This window comes from Thamnophis elegans, chromosome 10 (genome assembly GCF_009769535.1).
Source record: "Thamnophis elegans isolate rThaEle1 chromosome 10, rThaEle1.pri, whole genome shotgun sequence".
NCBI classification, from domain to species: domain Eukaryota; kingdom Metazoa; phylum Chordata; class Lepidosauria; order Squamata; family Colubridae; genus Thamnophis; species Thamnophis elegans.
The window spans coordinates 28,280,248-28,304,778 of record NC_045550.1 but is presented as its reverse complement, the minus strand read 5'-3'; the positions used below and the strand labels follow the sequence as shown (position 1 = coordinate 28,304,778).

The following is a 24,531-nucleotide window of genomic DNA, read 5'->3' as shown; positions in this document are numbered from 1 at the left end:
AGTACTCCAAGCCAGTCATACTTTTGGCCAAGAGGGGCAATTGAAAGAGCTGTTTTTGTTTTTCTAGTAGCTAAAACCAGCCAAAATGGTTATGTAAGAGAATGAGTTATATACTTGTTTCATAAACTAGTGTTGTTCAATTTCAGACTCCCTCTATGGTGCTGGGAAACTGACCTGGGCTGTTTAACACATCTGCCTAGTTCAGGATATAAACTTGGCTGCACCAGAAAACTAAGCTGTCGTCTGCAATATGGGGCAAGACCATAAATGTTTGTGAAAGATTGTGAGCATGTAATATTAAGGAAACATCAATGAAAAGATGTTCAGCAAACTGCAGAGGGAATGTTTTTATGTTAGCCATTTAAACTCTAAAAAAACACAAACCTTTTAAAGTGTGGCCATGACATTAGGAATATGTTAGTATGTCATGGAATACACAAGTCCAACCTGGGCCTAATCCAGTAGTTTAAATAGTTCGTGAATATCAATTTCATCAGATTTCCAACATTTATTCCAGTAACAGGGCTTGTTTTCCCAGCAGGAAATTCATCTCCTTAGAAATAGTCTATGTAGAGCAGGGGTGTCAAACTTGATTTCATTGAGCCCCACATCAGGGTTGTGCTTGACCTTGGGGTGGGATGGGGATGGGGTGGCTGGGGTGTGGCCCATTCGATCTGTGGTGGCCCTGGTGGTGTTGGGAGAATCCATTGCAGGTGGCTGTGGTGGTTGAAAATAAAACCTGGGGGAGCTGTGTGTGGCCTGACCAGGCTCCGTTTTTGGCTACGGTGGTCTCCTGCAGCCCTCTGCCAGCAAAAATGGAGCCCGAAGAGGTCATGCTCAGCCCTCCCGAGCTCCATTTTTACTGGCAGGGGCACTGTGGGCTAGTCCTTCCCTGTATCGAGGGCGGCCCCACGAGCCACTTCTAAGCACCCTGTGGGCCAGATCCAGCCCATGGACTTGAGTTTGACACACCTGGTATAGAGCTTAGGTATGGATGACGCTTGTCAGAGTGGTGACATCAGAGTTGTATACTCATTCTATAAAGACTGACAAATAGCAAATATAGGAAAGAAAGAAATTAGAATGATTGAAAAGATCATGCCATTAAATAAAGCATTTTTAGCAATAAAACATTTCTCATTATCAAACAATGACCTTGGATACATAGAATTGTACAGGATCTAGTTTTAGTCCTTCCCTTCCTGCTTCCAAACAAATGAGAGAAAGGGTGCCATCTGCCTGACTATCTATGATAGATTGTAATATGTTTCAATTGTGACACTATGGACAGAAAAAAGGTTTGAATACTTAGAAAAATGGTAAATAAAGTTTGAATTATAGAATACTGTACATGGATATATAGTTGATTTTTAGGTATGGGAACAGCAATAGATGATAGAAATAAAGAATGTATCAAAACAATCGAATGCACAGTGAAGGAGTCAACATTGAGCAGGAAGGAAGAGACATTCTGTATATCCCCTTGACTGTTCAGTGCATTCTGGATAAATACGCAAGACATGCTTGTGGCGAGGCATTAGAGATATTCAGTACTGGTTAAAGATGAGAAAATATCATACTTTTAATGCAAATTATACCATGTTATTAACTGAAATCCTTAATGATTGTACTGAATGTTTGTATCCAAGTAAAAATAAGTATCTGAATTAATGAATTGAAGATTAAATAATTGCAGTATACACAGTGCATGACTGCAAGTTGCACATACATGGCAAAAGAAGAGAGAAGAAGTAGATGAATTTGTGCAGTTTAGTAGAATATTTACAGAAAATTAAGATGCTAAGTGGAAAGTTGTTAAAACATGAAAACAGTGGTGGAAAGCAGGTGGTAATAGATAGTATGTTGCAATGAAATAAGTGAAAATGACTGTGTATAAGAGCATCTTCTTTTGTTAGTGGTGTGGGGGATCTAGTGGTGAAGACACTTGTGTCCTCACTCAGAAGGTTGAGAATTCAATCCTAAGTAGCAGCAGTCATTTCTCTCTCAGGCCAGAAAGAGAAAATATCTGCTTCAAACTCCAATGTAGGCATCAGGAAAAACATCTAGCCAATAAACACTCAACACCATCCAGTTGCCCCAACTCTATCCAGCATTAAGAGATTATAGGATGGTAAAAAGAAAAAAATAAACCAGTTTCTTCTAACATTGTGACATGTTGGGTATGTTATAAAGAAACACACAAGTATATTTGATGCAGTCAAAATATATTATGCAAAATATGCCAGTTGAATGTGTGTTTGGTAAACAAGATGAAATAAAAATATGAGTAGATGATGAATGAATGTGGATTGGATACAAAAGTGAAATAGCAATCTGAAAGAACTGAGGTGGTTTTTCCATGTAAGAAGAATGAAACAAATATTAGTGAAAGAAAAGTAATGGATCAAGAGCAAAGAAGGATCAAGGAAGATCTGGAATGGAGTTGATGAGATCCTCAAAAAGAGGTCAAAGTTTAAAGAACAAAAAAGCAATACATGAATTGGTATGCAGATGTGTTAGAAGCAAGTATGCTTTGCAGGGATAGAAAAGATATAGGTAGCATAGTGATTGGAATTGGTATAAAATAGAGTTAGTTAGATTTCCATGTATTTTCTTTTATCTCCTGCTTTTAATTTCATTTGCTGACTACTTACTCTTTTTCTGCACCATGCATAATGTTGCTTACCCAAATATGGAACGACCTGTGAGATACCCATGCTTCATCTGAGATGAACAAGAAGTTGCACAGTTGGCAGTGATTAGCATCTGATTTCAAAATTGCTTTCTTGCTTACCACTCTCCCAGGCAGCAGTTGGGTCTTGCCAGAGTTTAGTAGTTTTATTTGATCGATAGTATCCCAAATGTATTTTTCTTATTTTCACCGTACAGATCATCTACAATAGTTATTTGGACCTTAAGTTAAATGTATACTTCCTGAATACTTTAGGTTATTTAGTTATGATTATAGCATTATAAAGGTATAAAGATGCACTGATATTTGATTTGGATCTATTTACCTTCAGATTTTGTGAAAATTGAACGAGATGAAACTGCTGGACAAAAATCAATCAGAGGCTTGAGCTGTATAGACCATGCCAAAGAAGGGAACAAATCAACAAGTAGGTTGAAGACAACTAATTGTCTATATGCAAACATGATTGATACACTAAAACAGGGTTGTCATAAACATCCTCATGGCAACATTACATGACGTATCAGGACTTTTTTCCCTTTCACTAAACCGGTGTGGGCATGGCCAGCATGCTGTATCTGGATCATGGGCCAGGACTTTGACAGCCCTGCACTACATCTATATTGCACTATAGAATGCAATTGCATTACAGATTGCACTACAGTTTAATATTTTTCAAAATATTAGTATCTCACTCTTTCTCCATTCATAACCTTGGGTTTCACTATAGATGTAGTCTGTAATGCGATATACTATAGACGTAGTGCAGTATAGAGAAGTAAGAACTAAGAAAGTTGGCTCCATGGATCCTTACCTGGCAGATAATAAAAATATAATGAAAAATGTCAAATATTTTCTAAGTAAACCCAAGGTTATGATTGTAGAAAAAGATACTGATATTTGTAAAAACATTATACCCAAATAATATTTATAGTATGTTTTAATGTGATTCCATGACATACCAATAATCTAGGATCATTTTGGTTGTTGATATATTACGTAGATAGTACAACGCTAATTTTTCCATGTTGATCCCAGAACATTCATCATCTTTAATCATAGTGTTTTTGTAACTGCTATATCCCACATCTCTGTGACCTCAATTCAGCAATTTCAATGTTCATCTTCCAGTTTTTAGCAGTTGTTTGTCTCACAGCTGTCACAAGAATAGTAGTATTTCTTTACATAATATGTTATCATTCTCACCTCATTTAACACTAATTATAAGAGAACATAATTTTTGTTCTGTAATCATGTATTCCTTAAAGACATAGCATCACAGCCATCTATTAACTTTACGTTCTCACCAGAAATGATAGAATCTGTCAGATTCTCTCAAACATATGGGGTTGATTTCTTTGTAAATATAGTTTATAGTCTATAGTTTATAGTTATAGCCTTAGCTATGAGTTTTTAAACAGAATTCTCTTCCATTTTAAATGAAAGTATTTTTAATTCCCAAACAGCATCCCATTCTCCTCCTCCTCCTAAATCTTTTTTATGTTTATTTAGTGCCACTTAATCCAGTTTTTCAGCAATAGTATTTGAATGATGGTTTAAAAATGTTGCAAAAGGCTGGACTGATCCATGTTCAGATTCGCCCCATCTAGGAAGTTCGTTGGTAATTTGCCTTGAGCTCCTGGAGGAAATGCAAGATATTAATATAACAAATATGTACTGTACTAATAAATAGAATTCTTTATTGGCCAAGTGTGATTGAACACACAGGGAATTTGTCTTTGGTGCATATGTTCTTAGTGTACAGCAGGAAAATTAAAATATATTTATCAGAATCATAAGATACAACACTTAGTGATAATCATAGGTTACTAATAAGCAACCAAATCATACCAGGAAACAAAATAAAACAATATAAATTGTAAAATATATATAGTCATAAGTGAGAAGAGATAGGTACTAGCAAGGATGAGAAGAATAATAGTAATACAGTCTTAGTTATAATTTGACCATGTGTGGAAATTAGTTGCTTAGCAGAGTGATGGCATCGGGGGTAAAACTGTCCTTTTATCTAGTTGCTCTAATGTGCAGTGCCCTATAGCACATTTTGAGGGCAGAAGTTGAAACAATTATGTCCAGGATGTGAGGGGTCTGTAGATATTTTCACAGCCCTCTTTTGACTTGTGCAGTATACCGGTCCTCAATGGAAGGCAGATTGGTAGCAATTGTTTTTTTTCTTGCACTTCAATCCGTTGAAGTCTGTGTCTGTCTTGTTTGGTTGAGTCAAACCACACAGTTATAGAGGTGCAGGTGACAGACTCATAATTCCTCTATTGAACTGAATCACCAGCTCTTTGGGCAGTTTGAGCTTTCTGAGTTGGCACAGAAAGGACATGCTTTTTTGATGATGTTTTTGATGCTAGGTGACCATTTTAAGTCTTGAGATATGATAGAACCTAGAAACTTAAAAACTGAACATATATTTAGACATACTTGAGGCCATTCTTGTAAATTGCCAAGGTTGTAAGACTTCTAATTGTTTCATTGTTCACTGATGTTTAAAAAAGGCAATATGAAAATATTCTCGTGCAGAAAATTCAAAATCCTCTAACCTGTATTTTCTCTGAAAAGGGTTACTATTTCTAGCAGGAGGCCCACTCATTTGGTAGCCAAAGAAGCAGCCGCCATTGCTCGGTTTCGTGGAACTGCAGTAACTCTTGATGAGCCTTGCAGAGATGATATTGGACGGTAGCACAGAATTTCACTTTTGAGGAAGCCTCATTGTGTATTTACACTTGTGTGCTTCTTCTCACATGATGATGGGATTCATTTCTGTTAGCTTAATCATGAGATTTCTGTTTAAGGCATAATGCTTCAAAGGAAAGGAAGGCTTAACTCTTCTCTCTCCAGATGTAATCCCATAATGTCAATTACTTCTTCAAGCAAAAATGCAAGGAAATGTTTTCTTGCTAGATTGGCTGTATTACTGTATAACCAATAACCTGAGACAAATGAGATGTTTGCTTCACTATTGAGAGAGAACAGTATTTTTAAAAAATAAACTTGAAAGCTGTACTAAATTATTTGTGGACACATATAGTAAGACTTTAGTTTTTGCTACTGCTTTATTTTTCTTTTGGTGACTTCAATTTCAAAATTTACATTTGGCCTGGCTTTAATTACAGCTGGCACTGTAACATTTTTACATATTCTATATAGGTTATTTTTAGCAGGAAGGTCAGTATTTTGTAATCCTGTGTGCTTTCAAATGGCTTCTATCAAAAACATTTATCTTCTGAATGGATTTCTTTTTAATAGTAAGAAAAATAATGGGAAAAGTGGGAAAATTACAGGATGGTTGAAAATAAATATATTATAATCTGGATTTTGCAATAATTCTATGAGTTAGGCAGGACACTTATATATACATCTGAAGGCACTTATATGAGCTCTATTGAAAAAACTACATAGTATAAAATAGAGGATTATTTTAAAATGGAAAGAAAATTAATTAAGTGAACAGATAGCATAATATTTGAATAAGACATAATCTTGCTCCTAGTTTTCATCTTATCAACTTTAGGCTGAACTGTCAGCAAAAATTAAAATTTATAATATGAATGTATTTTTGCTCTACCTGTGTAAGTTGAGGACTATAGGTAGTCCTCAACTTACAACCAAAAGTGAGCCCAAAAATTTCCATTGCTAAGCAAGACAGTTTTTAGGGGAGTTCTGCCCCATTTACAACCTTTCTCACCCAGTTTTTTAAGTAGATCACTGCTGTTAAGTTAATAACAAGTTTGTTAAGTGATTCAGGGTTCCCCATTACTTTGCTTGTCAGAAGATTGTAAAAGTGATCACAGGACCCTGGGGCACTGCGACTGTCATAAATATATACAAGTTGCCAAATTTTGATCACATGACCATGGTGCACTGCAATGGTTGTTAAGTATGACAAACTGTTATAAAGCCACCTTTTCAGTGCTGTTGTAACTTTAAATGGTCACTAAATGAATGGTTGTGAGTTGAGGACTACCTGTACAACTTGAGGCCCGAGATTATTTGTGGCGTCCAAATGGGTGCAGCTCAGTGATGGGTTTCTGTTGTGGCTCGGTAGGAGCCTTTGGGACTGCTATCAGACTGACACAGAAATCTCCTGTGAGTGGTTTCAGATGCTCACAGGAGAAGATAACAAGTAGCTGGGACTCGTTAAGGATCTCCTCCTGTGGATAAAAAGACTGATGGTGCCACGCCTTAGTTGCAGAAGTCAACGTCTGTTCGTTCGTTCGTTTGTTAGTTCCGTTCCGTTCCTGGTCTAGTTCGTGTTCATGATTCAAAGAAGCACTTGGATAAGTGATTTGCTTTATGTAACCTGGTTTGCTGTGAGAGTTTTGTTTTTGCATTTGCTGTTTAACTTTTTGCCAGAGAATTTATCTATGTTTATTTTGGGCTCGCAGCCAGCAAAAGCCAGAGTGATAAAGACATTCCTTTGCAAGCTGCGTGTGTGGCAGTCGTTTCTGAACGAGCAAGGGGGGGGGGTCCAGAACAGGTTTCCATTTTTTACTACTGGTTTGCTCACGCACACGACACTTCTGACACGACGCTTCTGCACATGCGCAGAAGCATCTGGATAGGTGGGCAGAGCCTCCGTCGCCACCACTATTGGTTTGCCCGATCCGGGTCAACCGGGAGCAACCTACCTCTGGTTCAGCTTCACATATAGCTTGTGAAGATAACTTTCAATGGGGCACAAAATGAAATGAGAAAAACATGACTGAAAATATTTAATACTATTTAATATTAATTAAAAATAGATCTACATGTAATGGTCATTTGTGTTTTTGCCTCAGCCAGTACATTTTGGAATACAATCCCAAGAATGTCATCAGGTACAAATAGCAGGTACAGATTTTTAGCCAGGAAAAAGCTCATATCCCTAATGTATATCCCAATATACACAATATAGTACGTTACACATATGTGGGCACGATATAGTACAACTGGTCAGAGAAGTATGATAAGCTTTAAAAAGTGAAGGAAGCTGTTGACAATGACTCTTCATTATTTCTCACTTTTATAAGATTTGAAGTAGAAGAGATTTAAATCAAGAAGAGTGTTGCATTTGGAACAATGCTCCTTCTTTAACTAGAAACTCTGTTTCTCTACCCCCTTGTTTAGTGAAAATGATGTTTCAGTCTACACTGGAAAGGATATGTTCATTATCAAAACAGCAACATCACCAACAATTATAGGTGGTGCTTGCCTATCTGTCTACTCACCTATCCATCTGCCTATCCATCAATCATCACCCATTTTTCCCCCAAAATAAAACAGGGTCTTATTTTCTTTTGACTTTCGAAATAAGCCTTATTTTCAGGGAGGTTGTATTATTTTTGAGGTGCAGGAGGCGGCGAGTGTGGTCACCTCATGGCTGCTGCTATGTTGCATATATTCGGGGAGGGTTATTTTCAGGGAAACAGGGTATTTCATTTAACATTCCATTAAAACCATGATAAAACAATAACTAAAGATTGCCTAGTGATACTCAGCTAAATTCTATTACCCCTACAGAAGATTAAGTATTTCATGTCTTTCTGGATACTAAAAATGAAGGAGGCCAAATGGGGGCCAATTTTCTGCTTCAAAGCCCTTTTACAGAGGCAACACACTAAGAAGATTTTTTTCTTGTGTTTGCACAGGATGTGCAGGTTGGGAAGACTCTGATGTACTTTATTGTCTTCAAGAAAGGCATGTGTAGACCATGTTGTAATAATCCAACTATGTGGTGAGAAAGAAATTAGTTGCTATTTTCAGGTATTAGGATTGCAACTTGTAAACCAGCCAAAGCTAAACAGGGGCTGCAAGTTCAGGAGGATCACCTAATCATAGGTATTCTCCTCCTTTGAAAAGCCTTGATGTTATGAGAAAACATCATTCCCATCTTGCTGGATTACAGAACCCAAACTGATCTCTCCCAAAGATTTCATATAGATGTTAAAAATATGGGAGAGAGAAATGATCAGTGTGGTTCCCCTGCACTGGAGCAATCATCATCATCAGAGTAATACCACAGTAGGTGAGTATCAGAGGTTTCCAGGAAGGGTGTACTCCCCAGTTCAGATTCTGATATTCTCTAATTAGATTCTGATGATCATCTACTTTTGTGACTATTGCTCTTCTGTCCCATGTCTGGGGCCTAAGAACTTAATCAAAGGAATCCAATAATCCTGTTCTAGAATTCTTGTGTTGAGACCCACAGAGATGACCTTAGATAAACTATGCAGTGATTGTCTGTAAAACATGTTTTAAGCCTAAGAAATGGAAAAAGTGTTAAAAAGAAGATAATTGACTTTGCCTTAACTCCTCCAAAGTCTCCAGAATAATTATACATTCTAACATACTAATTCATTCCTCCTCTCTTAATTTTTTCTTCAGGAACACAGTGCCCCCAGAGATCAACACTGCCACCTACTTACGGATGGCTTCTGCCTCTCAACCATTCACTACAACAACCCAGTTTAAGCAGATCCCTTACCAGATCAACAACATACCCTTTGGAATTACGATCCACAGCCAAAAGATAATACTCCACTATTGGGATTAGAATCTCCTACTACACCTTCCACTCTGTCTCCTGTATCTCCAAGACTTTCTGCTCCTTTTGCAACTAATCAAAAAGATCAACTGTAAGTTTTATACCCCTTTGGTCTAAATTTAGACCACTGAGATAACCTAGATTTCCCATATTTTGCTTTTCCTTTAGCGGACCATTCAATAAATCATATTATTTCTAGACTTCAGGTAACAGGATTATCTAACAGGACAACCATAGTCACTGCTATTTATAAACTCCGTATTTCTATTTTTCTGCTTAATCAATATTTTATTTTCATATGCATTCACCATCAGTTTTGAATCTTTTCCTGGCCAGTGCCAGGCACTGTGCTGCCAAAGATAAAATCATGACAAATCCATTCAACTGAAGGTGCATAAAACTCAAGGCAAATCAATTATTTTTGAACATAGAATTTATAAACCCATGTGCCTCTCTTCCCTTTCCAACAATATAGAACAATAATAAATAGAAAAATAATTAATTGATATAACCTTTTCAAAACATTCCAAACTTGTATAATGGTTATATAACCTTCCTTTTTCTCTTAATTTACTAACCTCGGCAGGTACAGTGAGGTGAGGAAAAAGCATGATAGAACCATTGCTGCAAGATGAAGCATATCAAAACCAGAAATGTTTGATAATCCTCTCTATGACTCACAAAATCCAAGGACAAGCTTCCAATTAAGAGAGAACAGGAGTTGTTTAAGGTCTCCCGGAAAGAACTCCCAACCATTCCTGATCAAAACTTTCCTTTTACCAAGCTACAAGAGACAGATGGCAACAAACCTTGCAAGCAACAATCTTCCCCACCTTTCTTTCTCCCCACACATAGATTTCGTTCTTATACCTGTTCTAATCATCTGAGGAAAACATTTCAGTGAAGGAAAGATTCAAAACACAGCAGAAGCCTTGTTCCAATTTAGATCCTTCTCTGCCAACTTTCAAGAATCCCATTAAATTAACAAGATCTGAAGTAGTGCAGATAAACCACCCACTTCCTCTAAAAGCCAGGTGGTGCTTGATATGCAGCACATCAAGGGCCGAGATTATCGAGAAAGCTCAGAACTTCCATCTCAAGGAAACACCAAAATGAGGATGGGACTTTTGGCAGAGCAGCTGTGCCGGTAAGTTTAATATAGCATATACATTTGGAAACAGGAAACAGTTCTTCAGAATTTTAGAAATGGGTTATGTCCTTTTTCAGCCCAATCTGGAAATGCTAATGATTGAGTATGGAAGCTTTTGTATACCAAGTATGTATGTGGTGATTGAGTAACCAAGTCTATTTCAGTGTTGTTATATGTATAATTATACATGTTTTTATATAAATGGGAGGCAGATTAAGGAAGCCATAGATGGTACCAAAGCTTTCTCTGGAACCATACAACTATCCAGTAATAATTGCTCGAATCCAATCAAGGAAAAAGTTGCCACAAATTTTTGAGGAGATAATTTGAAATAGTGGCAGTAGTAGGACAATTTACTGTGGGATATTTTTGTTTCTTTTTGTAAACTAAGCAATAGCACTCAGTTTTCTGCTGGTCAGGCATCTGACCTATCATTAACTCGTGTAAATTAATATGCTAAACCAGGTGATCATAACACTACTTCATAATCTTTAAATATCTCTAAGTTTAATGGAGATACTACTGCCTTTTGCAATGTAGACCACAAGTGTACTTTTTTGCACACTTAAAACAGATATACAGACAATTAGTACTGTTTGTTAATTGAGGAGAGTGATATGGCTGAAATAAAAGTATCTCCCTGTGAACTGACAGAGACAAGGAAGTTAAATGTGTGTTGCCTAATTCCTGAGCAATGTAACTTTTCATTGATTATTCTGTCATAAGGATGGATGTTATTCTTGTCTTTCTAGTGAAAGAAACTATCACTGATGAAAAACCCAGATGAATCCTGAAAAGAAATAGCACGAACATTTCTCAGAATATCCTTGACTAGGTACACAAGCCGTTGAATGTTTAAAGAAGAATAAATCTTTCTGCCTTTCTCTGTTATGGAAGTACACATTATGAAACATAAGGTAAAATTAATTAAGACCAAAATTGATTTCAAAAGACTGAGATGAATGAGTGCTATAAAGCTTAAAACTGTCAATTCCTTCAAGGGCAAGAAAGTTGTGAATAATTATGGGATTTGGAAATTATATGAGTTGGATGCATGTGAAGGTATTATTCAGATTACTGTGGTATTTTTCAGATTAAGACAAATATATATTTTTAGATAATGGCCCAGTTTCCTAAATATTATTACCTGGTGGTTTATTGAGGGGCAATAAAAACCAAAAATGTATAATTTCTGACCATGCGCAAAATGCTAACTTGGTTCTTTAAGAGAACACAGTGAGTATGAATTTTCAGCAACTATAAAATTTCCTTTGGACCATAATGATTGCCTTATTTTCCAGATAATTCCTTATTTTTTATTTATAATGTGAATAAAGAACAGTACACATGAGGAACTGAAACCTTCCAGAAAGATTTAAGAGTGTGTGTGTGTGTGTGTGTTGTGTGTTTTTTGTGTGTGTGGGCGGGGGGGTGTCTTGTAGTTTGCTTTATATAGTATACATATTCAATTTATATTGACTTCATTATAATATCACTTTGGCAATTACTTGAGTCAAAATATAATAAAAAACAATCTCTCTTATCCTGGTTTAAGCAGCTAAACATATTTGAGCTTAATTACATTAGATTTGATGGTGAGTCTAATGAATAATCTATTCTTCTTTTAAAATAAGTTTCCATTCTGGTGCAAAATGTGATAGAATCTGGAATAGTTTCTAAATTAACAACTTGGCAATGTTATTTTAAGGAATTCAATAACTACACATAGAATTCTTTTTGCCTAGTGCACAACAGTGGCAGTCTATCCAATTTCAGCATGTTGTAATTATTCAGGCTCATGTGTCTTAACCTCTTCAAAGGAGGCTAAAATGCTATCATTTTAATGGAATCTTTTAAAATTAAATTGGAAATATATCAGAGGTTTAAAAACAACTTTGAAGTAGAAATTATTGATATTTCTGACTGATGGAAAAAAGTATTGGGATATCAGGTCATGGAATATCATTGCCTGCAAGTCTTAAAGTTGAAATTAAAATTAATTCATGAAGAAGTTTATTCCAAGTATATTAGCCACCTCAAGAATGTATCAAAAGAATGGACTGTATCTCTGTTGGCAATGTAATATATTTGGCTGTGGCAAGTTCTGGTTTCTTTTTGGAGTAATAATATGTATTAGTAGATGGACGAATAAATTGGTTATATCAAATGTGTGGAATAGCCCAGAGATTTATACAGAGGGACAAGAAAACTCCTATTATCTGGATATCACAGACTGGATTCAAGAAATGTATCACATTTTAAAAGAATATTTTTATATACCAATTAAGACACAATATGTTTCTATGTTATAGATTTCATAATATTTTGCTAAAGTAGACACGCTTCTATGTGTAATTTGATATATTGTTATTAAATGAATATGTCATCCATTTAGGTGATTTATATTAAATTAGTATGTTAATTTGTTTCTTTTTTTCTTTTATTTTAGTATTATAACTTAATAACTAATTTGTTGGATTTGTGTACATTAATGTCTTCCTCTTAATTGGTTTTGTATATATATATATTAAACTGCAACAACATAATTAAAATTATTTCTAAAGTTGTATTATCTTATTGACCACAATGATTATTGATTTTTATTTTTGTATCCATCTGAGACTTTAGGTAAAAAACTTTGCAATAAGAGCCAAGGTGGCGCAGTGGTTAAATGCAGCACTGCAGGCTACTGCTAGATCAGCAGGTCAGCGGTTCAAATCTCACCGGCTCAGGGTTGACTCAGCCTTCCATCCTTCCGAGGTGGGTAAAATGAGGACCCAGATTGTTGGGGGCAATATGCTGACTCTCTGTAAACCGCTTAGAGAGGCCTGAAAGGCCTATGAAGCGGTATATAAGTCTACTGCTATTGCTATTGCTATATAAAATTATGCAGTGAATAGTATTTTTGATTTTCTGTGCTCATTGCTAATTTAAAAAAAAAGCAGCAAAAGAAGCAAGTTATTATGATTGGCCACTGCAGATTGTTTAAGGTTATTAAATAACATGTTGACATCCTCATCTCTGATTGCTACTGTTCAATAGATTTATATGAACTAAGTTCCATTTGCCTTCTGTTATCTGTCATGTTTCCATGACTTGAAGAAATTTGAAGGAGACATTTTATGCTGCTGAATGGAGCTATAAACAAAGTGCCTGGTGAAACTTAATTGGTGGAAGGTAGCAAATGCCAACCTGTTGTACTAGGGTCAATTTATTTTCTCACATTGCTCCAGAACATAATTAAAGAAGAGTAAATGCGGGAAAGGCTGTGCAGATTTTTTTTTTAAAGGCCCCATTGACAGAGTAAGTAGCAGTGCTGGTACTCAGGAATTTTTAAGATTCCTTCATGCAAAAAGTTTACTGAAACAAAGCAATTTGGGTCTAGGCAATGCCTGATTTTACAAACTCTTGATTTTATGGACGTTGATCCAGTAAATATTGGAAATAACAAGACAAAAATCTGGATTTCAGGCAATAATGGACTTCATCCCAAACAATAGAATTTTCATTGTGTGTTGAAATTATCCAATGTTTTACTATTCTTTCTGTTTATCAGTGTTTCTCTGCACATAATAGTTGTTGCTTTTAAGTACTATTTCATCCTTTTTCCTTATAATAATGTTTTGGGATTCAATATTTATAAATACTGTACTTAATGAGCCATGGCTTGAAGGTGAGGGAGTAAAAAGAAAAAAAGTGTAGATGGCAGGATAATGGAGTACCAATGCTCTTCCCTGGCTTTGATCAGATTTGCCCCAGGTGATATTCCTATAGCGCTCCAGACACCCTAACCCTAGCCCAACAGATCCTTGGAAACCTATTGGATTTGCTGGTTACTTGAAGAGTCCAATCAAATGGCCCTCCCTTCATAGAGTGATACCAGTGACCTGGAAGGCAATCTGAATATGACCTGACAATTATGGGAAAAGGTGGTTGATTTTAGATAGAACGCTGATCTGATTCAACTGGAGCTGCTCTTATCTTCAAACTGAGGGTCTGTATCTGCAAAACCATATCTATGAAGGGAAAGTCCTACTGAGATATTATTGTTTTACAAAAGGACTGATCTGATATAAGTGTCAGAGTTTTACAACTCCCTATGTGTGTTACATATTAATAATAACAATGTGTTTTGTTTTACGTAATTCATTTATCTGAATCAAGGATCAGAATATACTGAATTGTATACCAGGACAGAGAATATAAGGACCATTGCAATTCTTGATTTAGAAAGATTATCTCCAACTGAGAGAAAATTCTTTCTGAGAATCAGATATGTTAATTTTTTCACCTAATTAATTTATCCTAGCCACTTTCCATTGAATTACTGTGAAGACTGAAAAGCAGCTTGTTTCCCACAGATAGATTTCCCAACTTCTCAGATCTAAAAATAGCCATGTTCTTTTAGTGTGTTAAATTTCCATGGAGATCCAGCTGTCATGAACGCTTAATGGTTTTAGCTACAATTTGTAACATACAGAATAATGTTTTAAAAGCGTGGTTGCTTCTCTCTACCACTACCCCAGTTCTAACTATACAGCCTATCTTGCCATTCCCATTAACCTTACAGAATGAGATTCTAAGATTTAACTAGAACATTGCTAGATTTTAAATCATATTAACAGAGTATAACAGAGTATATAACAGGGGCTCAGTGGCTAAGACCCTGAGCTTGTCGATCAGAAAGGTCGGCAGTTCGAATTCCTAGCACCGCGTAATGGAGTGAGCTCCCGTTACTTGTCCCAGCTTCTGCCAACCTAGCCATTCGAAAGCATGTAAACATGCAAGTAGAAAAATAGGAACCATCTTTGATGGGAGGGTAACAGTGTTCCGTGTGCCTTCGCATTTAGTCATGTTGGCCACATAACCAGAGACGTCTTTGGACAGCGCTGGCTCTTTAGTTTTGAAATGGAGATGAGCACTGCCCCCTAGAATTGGGAACGACTAGCACATATGTGCGAGGGGAACCATTACCTTTACCTTTAACCATCTTTGTTGAAAAGCAATATGATTTTACAATCAAGGTTTTACTATGAATTCTAAACAATTGGAATACAAAGGTAAGTTGTAAAACTGAATATACCTCTTTCCTAAAATAAGGTTTCCATCCAGACTTACCTACTAAGGTTTCTTGCAGGCAGCTCTGTGGTGCAGATTTGGAAACATAGAAGGGATTTTGAATGTAGGTGAAAATGCTAGCTTCCAATACAGCACTGTATCCAGGGATAAACACCCACCATACTTAATTATGGAAAAGTAAAAATTATACAGTAAGAATTCTGATTATGTATACTACACAGCCCACTCCAACTTGTTCATAATAATGTTTGATGCAAAGGTAGCTTTTATTGCAGGAATGAATTATGTGGGCGTCCACATGATTCTGAAATTCAGTGATTAATAGCTATAGTTGCGTAATGCAAAGCATTATGAAGAAATATTTCTCAGGATGCATTAATGCAAATGAAGTATTTCTCTTTGGGATCTTAAATCAGTTGTGTATTTTGTATGTCATGCATTAGTAATTGAAAACAATGCCAACTGGTTTGGAGGCCAGGCAACCTATGAATTGCACCTAGGGAACCTATGAATTCCACTTGCCAGCTTGTTCCTTTCTTGGGAATGCACATGAAAAAATTGAGGACAGCCTTCAAACCAGCTACACACAAATTTTCAGAGATGTTTATAGAGTATAGTCAGAAACTCAAGATGGCAGCCACAATAGTGCAAACAAACAACATACAATATGAAACTTCTCTCTCTCTGCCTTACACACTGGTGGGTTCCTACTGGTTCAGCTGAACTGGTAGTAGTATAACGGCCTGGGTCACTGGAACTAGCAGCAATCCAGGCCTGCCACACCCCCGAACCGGTTCCCCAGTCACCGCTGTCACCATTTTGTTTTTCACTTCTGTACATGCGCAGAACAATTTCTATTGCATTGCGCATACACGCACAGCAAGTATCCAGCATGTGCATGAGTGCAAAGCACACGTACAAATGAACCAGCAATAGTGCTGGCCAGAACCCAACCCCTGGCACTATCATTACGTTTTTGACCACATCTTGTGGGCATCTCTGCAAGTATTACAATTGTTTAGTTGTTTTGCAGAGACATTTGTTTTATACTAATATACTTTGTGAAGCACTTCGGAATGTTTGGTATAGCAAATAGGGATATTAGGACTTGCATTTGACAACATCTGGGGTGCTGCAGTTACAGCTTTCCTTTTGGTTCTTTGCTTCTAGTGATGAATGATTTAGAACAGTGACGTGCAGGCAGGGGAGGCAAGGGCCTCACCACTGTCATGATGAAAAGAAAAACAAAAATTAAAAGGAAAAAGGCAGAGGTAGTTGCTGCCAGAGTCACAGTGGATGACTCTGGTTAGTGCTTAACTGCAGGGGGAGGCGAGAGAACAATGGGCCTCCTTTACTCTAGCTTTATGATTACTTGAGAAGAGTTAAGCAAGGGTTAAAAGGCGAAAAAATTCCTTATGCAAAGGAGGCACGTGGTTCTCTCGCCTCCTCCTGCAGAGGGCACTTTGTTTAGTGGCTTTTTTAAACAGTTAAGCAGAGTCATCCATGTGGTGACTCTAGCAGCAACTATCCTAGCCTAGCTAGAGCAGTTCTTGCCTTTTTCTTTTTGCATTTTCATCATGGGGGACAAGAGGAGAGTTGAAATCCTCTGACACAGCTGGAAAAGGTATGTGGGTCGGAGGGAGGGGGCAGGGGGGAGGAATTCAAAATTATTTGTAAGTAATTGTAATTTGTTTTATTATAAGTAATTTGTGTGTGTGTGTGTGTATGTATTACCCGCCTCTGCTGGCACGCGGGCTGGCACTTTTTTATTTTTTAAAGCCATGCCGCCGCGCCACGCCATAGAGCGGGACACGTCGGCTTCTGGCCATACAGCAGGTCACGCTGTATGGCCGGGGTAGCGGCATGCACTTTAAAGTGCCGGCGCGCCTCCCGGCCATAAAGCAGAACATTTCGCTCTATGGCAGGGCGCGGCAGCATGCACTTTAAAGTGCCAGTGTGCACTTTAAAGTGCATGCCACCACACCCTGCCATAGAGCAAAACATGTCCTGCTTTATGGCCAGGAGGCGCGCTGGCACGTTAAAATGCAGGCCGCCGCCCTGGGCCTGACCATACTGCCTGCTGTATGGCCGGGGCGGCGGCATGCACTTTAAAGTGCCACGCGCCGGGCTGGGCGAGTCCCGGAAGACGGGCGGGCGATGGCGCAGGCGTCCGAAGCCCCTTCTGTCACCGTCTCTGAGGAGCCACTGCCGCTGCCTCACTCCTCCTCGTCTTCACCGCACGTCACTGATTTAGAAATACCATTATGAGTGAGATTTGCCTATAAATTCTATAGACCATGGTGTATCGCCTTGCTCCCTTAACGATCCTAGGCAGCATTTAAGAAACATTAAAAACAATGTAAAAACAAACTAAATAGGACTGGTATCAAAGATGAATGTTAAAAAGTAACATTAAGAGGTTTGTGAAAATAAATTTTCCTGTAAGTAGTTAGGATTTCAGCCATATACTGTCATATTCGACAATATACAACACAGGATAGAAGACAACAGATGAATCTGTGCTATAAATTGCTGTGAACAGATGTACTTTGCTATATAGCAAAAAAAATTCTTACTAATTTATCTTTTTTGCACATTTTATTTACAGTTCATATTGCAACAGCTGTGAAATTCACACATCCAAATTTATCTGTAGGTTTATGATAAAGTCTCATACAATTATGCTTAATTTTAATTCTCCTTGTTCTTTATTTTTTGTTGTGGCTAACAACCACCCAAATCAGTTTCATCCTCAATATTTTAATTAAGGGCAGACTTGGTAGCTTTCATTAAACTGTTTATTGTAATCTGATTGGATAACAGAAACTAATGCAGCATTTGTGTACTGTGTTTTTTTTTTAAGAAAACAAACATGTTAGCTTGTACATAAGCAAATAGAGGGGAAGAGCAAGCAACAAAAAGATACAATATTTTATAAGAATTTGAATTGTAGAGCTGGAAATTCTAGGGCTCTGATTTGCAATCAGGACCTTGATCCATATAGAGAAAGCCAGACAAATTTGATTGTATAAAGAGCTGTTGCTGTTATGGAACTGCTTGTGTTTTAGATGCATCAGCAGTGCCAGAAATAGCCTTGCCTCTTGTTAATGAGTGGAGGGAGGCCGATGGGATTAGGCACAAATCCTTAAAAGACTAATATCTGCAGTTAAATAAGTCTGCAGTTTTGTACAGGTATTGTACATTGTTAGCTGCTCCTTATTAGGTTTGCCTTTAACCACTAAATCTCAACCTTGGCAATTTTAAGATGTGTGATCTCAGAATTCTACAGGCAGTAGATGGAGTTGAGAAACCTGCTTTAAAGAATGGCAGGGGGCCACATCTCCATAGCCCAGTGACGTGAGGTGAAGACTAGGAGGAGTGAGGCAGCGGCAGTGGCTCCTCAGGGACGGTGACAGAAGGGGCGCCAGACGCCTGCGCCGTCTCCCGCCTGTCTTCTGGGACTCGCCCAGCCCGGCGCACGGCACTTTAAAGTGCATGCCGTTACCCCGGCCATACAGCGGGACCTGCTTTATGGCCGGAAGGCACACCGGCACTTTAAAGTGCATGCTGCTGTGCTCCACCATAGAGCAAAACATGTCCTGCTTTATGGCCGGGAGGCACGCTGGCACTTTAAAGTGCATGCCGCTGTCCCGGCCATACAGCGGGACCTACTGAATGGCCGGAAGGCATACCGGGACTTTAAAATGCATGCTGCCGCGCCCCGCCATAGAGCGAAAAATGTCCTGCTTTATGGCCGGGAGGCGTGCTGGCACTTTAAAGTGCATGCCGCCATCCCAGCCATACAACGGGACGCACTGTATGGCCGGAAGCCGGCATGCCCTGCTCTATGGCAAGGCGCGGCAGCATTGCTTTAAAAAATAAAAAATTAAAAATGCCAGCCCACATGCCGAGGCGGGTAAACACACACACACACACACACACACACACACACACACACATTACTTATAATAAAACAAATTACAATTACTTACAAATAATTTTGACTTCCTCCCCCTGCCCCCTCCCTCCGACCCACATACCTTTTCCAGCTGTGTCAGAGGATTTCAACTCTCCTCTTGTCCGCCACGATGAAAATGCAAAAGAAAAAGCAAGAGCTGCTCTGGCCAGGCTAGGATAGTTGCTGCTAGAGTCACCACGTGGATGACTCTGCTTAATTGTTTTAAAAAAGCCTCTAAACAAAGTGCCCTCTGCAGGAGGAGGCGAGAGAACCATGTGCCTCCTTTGCATAAGGAATTTTTCGCCTTTTAACCCTTGCTTAACTCTGTTCAAGTAATCATAAAGCTAGGGTAAAGGAGGCCCATTGTTTTCTCGCCACCCCCTGCAGTTAAGCACTAACCAGATCATCTACTGTGACTCTGACAGCAACTACCTCTGCCTTTTTCCTTTTAATTTTGTTTTTCTTTTCATCATGACAGTGGTGAGGCCCTACCTCCCCTGCACGTCACTGCCATTGCCTCTAGTGAATTTCATTCTGTTAAAAATGACCAATACTTCTTCCTTTTCAGCAAACAAGGAAGATGATGGGACTTTGTTCTACGAAAGGAATAGTTTCCTTGGGTATGATGGGCATATGCAAATAGGGAAGCAAAATCTGGTCTCTGACAATTCACAGCTTTTATTTCAGCCATAACACTCTCCCCACCTTTAACATACAGTATATCTAAGAATTCAGTTAGATTGACTAATTTGTAATTCGTTGATTACTTTTTTAAAAAAATCCATTATTCATGCCCTCAAAGCAACAACCATCTATCTATCTGTGCCCTAGTATAAGCTTAATGGTAAGGCATCCACAAAAAGAAGTTATTTTCTTCATATCCAGCAATTCCTTTCTATGAAAATCTGCCAAAAGCTGTTGGTGGTAACAGTAGCAGAATTGCTCCCAGCTACTTTTAACATGGCCCAAGATATATTTAAACTTTCCTTTTCCAGCAGATATTACTACATAGAGAATATTTAAAAGTACACACCACAGAATTAAAATTTTGCTATTCCAATTCAGACACATAGCGTTATTAAATTGTAGGGGTTTAGAGTAGTTATTTGTCAACCTCACCAACATTAAAGTGTATAGTCCTATACTCTATGAATTCCTTCACCAGAATAGTGTGACTTATTTTGACAAGTCTTGACTTTTAACTTTTTCTAAGTAGAACTGCAAGTATGGGTTTCTTGAACCAATCTCTTTTAAGACCTAACAATTATTTTGAACTGGGTAGCCTTACTAATTGGATAAATTAAATTGAAAACAGTTGGTATCTGTGATTGTATTTGAACAGTCCAGTATACCCAAACTCTCCCAAACCATAGCTGTAACCACCAGGATCCTTCAAAAGTTGTTTCCCAATCTTGATTATTAATGTGGCAGAAGAGAAAGTTCAGACATAATTATATAAAAGTAAAATGTCCCTTGAGTGGAGTTCGATTCCTAGAAATCCATTTCATTTTTTTTGACAAGCATATGGAAGTGTTTGGTCACTGTTTTTTAATTTTCCAGTTTAGCCTACCAGTGGTATTTACTGATATTTCCTGGTGGTTTCCCATTCAAGTACTTGTTAGGTACAATGTTTATTTTTCAAGATTTTAGCTAGCTGCTGCCACAGTGAATTACAATTAATTTAAATATAATCAAAACTACCTTTTCTTTCCCTAACCACTTTTAAAAGTGCAGCCTTTGGCCAGAAGGTTGAATGCCTCTCAGGAAGGAGAAAGAAATTTGTTTTAGCAGTACACTATATATTGGAACTAGATGGTTCTGATCAAACTTAATAGTGATTTAGGTTCTCCTCATACTATATGACTTACATTTATAGGTTGGGCTTACTTCCTCATAATCCGTTATCCATCAGAGACAATTTGTACAGTCTTAGTTGTAGAATTACAGGAAGGAGGGTTGAGGGGGATTTTTTTTTTGTACATTTCAGACTAAAAATAGTTAAAAGCTAGTGATAGTCGAAACTTCTGTAAAGCAATATATACCATGCTTAATGGTATACATATATTAGCTGCTTATTGCACTAAACACTCATTATACTGTCACTTACTCTGGCTCTACTGTGCAAGACAGTTACAAAGCTTTTGTTGTGCTCTCAGGAGAGCTATTTTTAACTCTGAGTCATTTTTCTTGGCTCTTTCCTTGCCTATTAAAAATTAGAAGCACCATTAATTCCTACAAAAGCTACCACACCGATCGTTCTACTTCAAGGAGACCTTTTGCTTCGGTTTTCAATAGTAGAGCCCAAAATTACTGATATCAATATAAAAGATCCTTTTATGATACTCTACAGACTAATGCTCAGTGCACCCAACTTTTCATCACCATATATGACTGATTGAGGGCTTCCAGTTTGAAGATCTCTAGAGTACTTGTAACATTCAGACTAGCTATAAAGTTATCCTTTCCTGTCACAATGAAGCTTATTAATTTTATAAATTTTAAGTACACACAGTATTTTTTGTCTGTTCCACATGAAAAGCTAAGTTATAATGTATACCACTTTATTAGTCTCCTTTGTAAATGGCTCTTTAACATTTTAACTTTTTCCAATTCTGGTCAAAGAATGAGCCTTGGATCACTCCATCGTGGACTGCTGTAGGGCCTGGGTCTTTTCTGTTGTTTGACACATCCCTGAAAATGGGAGAGGTCAACCACCAACACAGGGAAGGAACCTCCGACCAAGGATGGCTAGATATGGAGATCCTGACTTAGTGCTATAAAGCTATTAAGATCTAGATGGAGAGAAATAAGCTTAGATTAAATCTTGCTAAGGCAGAGTGCTGAGGATTTGGAAGCTACCTTAAAGGCAGACCACTTTTGACATGCTTAAGTAGATAGAGCTGATCTGCATCTTGAGGTTACTCATGGACTCGTGTCTCATACGGAACATAGAGATAACCTTAGAAAAGATATGTGGAGACCATTAGCACAATTTGAGCTTTGTCCATTGATCAAACACCAGTATAGTAGAAAACAAGAACACACAAGTAACTTAAATTACTTCATCTTGACTCTTTTAATGTAAGAAAACAGGAAAAGAAACACTGTCAGACATTCACAATTATAGCCTGTATCAATAAAGCTGAGCTTTAGCATTTTTTGTAGAATGTGGTTGCTGGCCTGAGCTACCTAGCAGGGCTGATACCTGCATGAAAACAGATGGAAGCCATTACAGGTGGGACAACTGCCAATTACCTCCCTGCGTCCCATCAGATCGCACAGGGTAGGCCTCCTCCGAATTCCATCCGCCAGTCAGTGCTGACTGGCGACTACGCGGAGGAGAGCCTTCTCAGTTGCAGCTCCGACGCTATGGAACAATCTCCCCGTGGAGATCCGCACCCTCACCACCGTCCAGGCCTTCCGCACGGCCCTCAAGATCTGGCTATCCCGTCAGGCCTGGGGATAGGACTTTACTCTCTCCCCGCCCGAATGCTGAGTGAATGTTGTGCTTTTATTGTTAATTATTTTTTTATTCACATTTTCTTTTGTCTTGTCTTGCACTCCCCTCCCTCATTATTGTAAGCCGCCCTGAGTCCCCTCAGGGAAAAGGGCGGCCTATAAGTGTTCAATAAAACTCTAAAAAAAAACAAAAAAACATCCTTTTATAACTCAGGAGGTTTCATGCCTACACATGCCCTTGTCACCCCACAACTAAAATACTGCAACATTCACTACTTTGAGCCACCAGTTTGTTTCCAGGTATAAGTCAAGATGTTATTACTTGTGACATTCTACTGTACATGCTGTGGGATATGTTTGTGATTGCTTTTCCAATCCAATTAGATATGGGAGAAAAGATTTGCTGAGGAGAAAAGGTTTGCTGAGGAACTCATCACCACCAGAATACCAACCTCAGGGACTCCACATTCAAGCCTTCTTTATGATGGCCCTACTTTGGAACAGCTTATTCCTGAATATCTGAATCACCCCCTCCTTTTGGGGGGAGCTGTAAAGTCATGTCTCTTCAAAAAAGCATTTGGAGATTAATAAGATTATGCTACCCCCCAAATGGTGGCACATCAAATTGATTAGTTATAATTACATTGAATAGTTTTTAATCTTATTGTATCAGTAATGCAAGAGCTAAGAGCTTTCTAAGAGCTTTAGAAAATGGAGTGACATAAATGGTATAAACAAACATGCAAACAAACAGTTTTATCTTGAAAAATTAGAAAATGACCTTGTAACCAATGATAAACCTAAGTGATCAAGCCAAGTTTCTAAATCTTCAAAATGGTGTTCAACTGAGGTCCAGACCTGAAAAATATAAAATGAGTGCAAAAGTTATGTATAGTATGTTTAATATGAATATTACAGTTTAGTACAATAAAGTTTCACATGAATATAATTTATGAAAATTTCTTGCCTAGTAATCCCTAGCCTGTTTGTAAGAATGCTGTAAATAACTACTGAAGTGTGTGTGCAGAGATTGGATGGATGGATGGATGAATGGATGGATGGAAGGTAGGTGTGCACTGCACAGGAAGGTTATTTACCACAGACAAGATTTACCCATGTATGTAAATTAAAATTCTATAATGGCAAGGAAGCTCAAATCAATACAATCCCTTAAATGTCTTCAAAACATAAAATATTTAAAGCTACTGGAAAATAAAGATCATGGCAAAAAAAAAAAGATATTTGGAGCATATTGTTTTCTACCACCTGTTTCTACTTCACTCTATAAAGCCGACATAAAATTACAGCTGACATTTTCTTTTGCTGGACTCCTGGAGCAGTCTGTTAAAATCGCCCCATTTTTAAAAGGAAACAAACTTTCCCTGCCATTCTTGTTTGGGAGGAAAACCAAACAAACTGAAACGCTGGGCAGCACCCGTTTCCCGAAAGCGGAGTTGCACGATCCGTTGTCATCACTCGCACTGGATAAACCGACCGGAGTTGAAGGAAGAAACACATGGAGGATACAAACTCGGCGCTATAAAAACAATGCGCCAATTACAACACAGAGCTAAGATTTATAGCACTGTGGTTTATTTCGGTGCTTCTCGACCTTGGCGGCTTTAAATTGTGTGGACTTC

At 38.0% G+C, this 24,531-nt stretch overlaps 1 protein-coding gene across 1 annotated transcript in view; it reads left to right on the top strand.

Moving 5' to 3' along the window:
• Nucleotides 1-12,950, top strand: part of INPP5D (inositol polyphosphate-5-phosphatase D) — an 84,849-nt gene extending 71,899 nt beyond the window's left edge. Inside the window, 5 exon segments of the mRNA XM_032225980.1 lie at nt 3,024-3,119; nt 5,282-5,398; nt 9,086-9,336; nt 9,832-10,392; nt 11,148-12,950. Of these exon segments, the coding sequence (XP_032081871.1) occupies nt 3,024-3,119; nt 5,282-5,319 (134 nt within the window). The 3' untranslated portion in view covers nt 5,320-5,398; nt 9,086-9,336; nt 9,832-10,392; nt 11,148-12,950.
• The last annotated feature ends 11,581 nt before the right edge of the window (nt 12,951-24,531 follow it).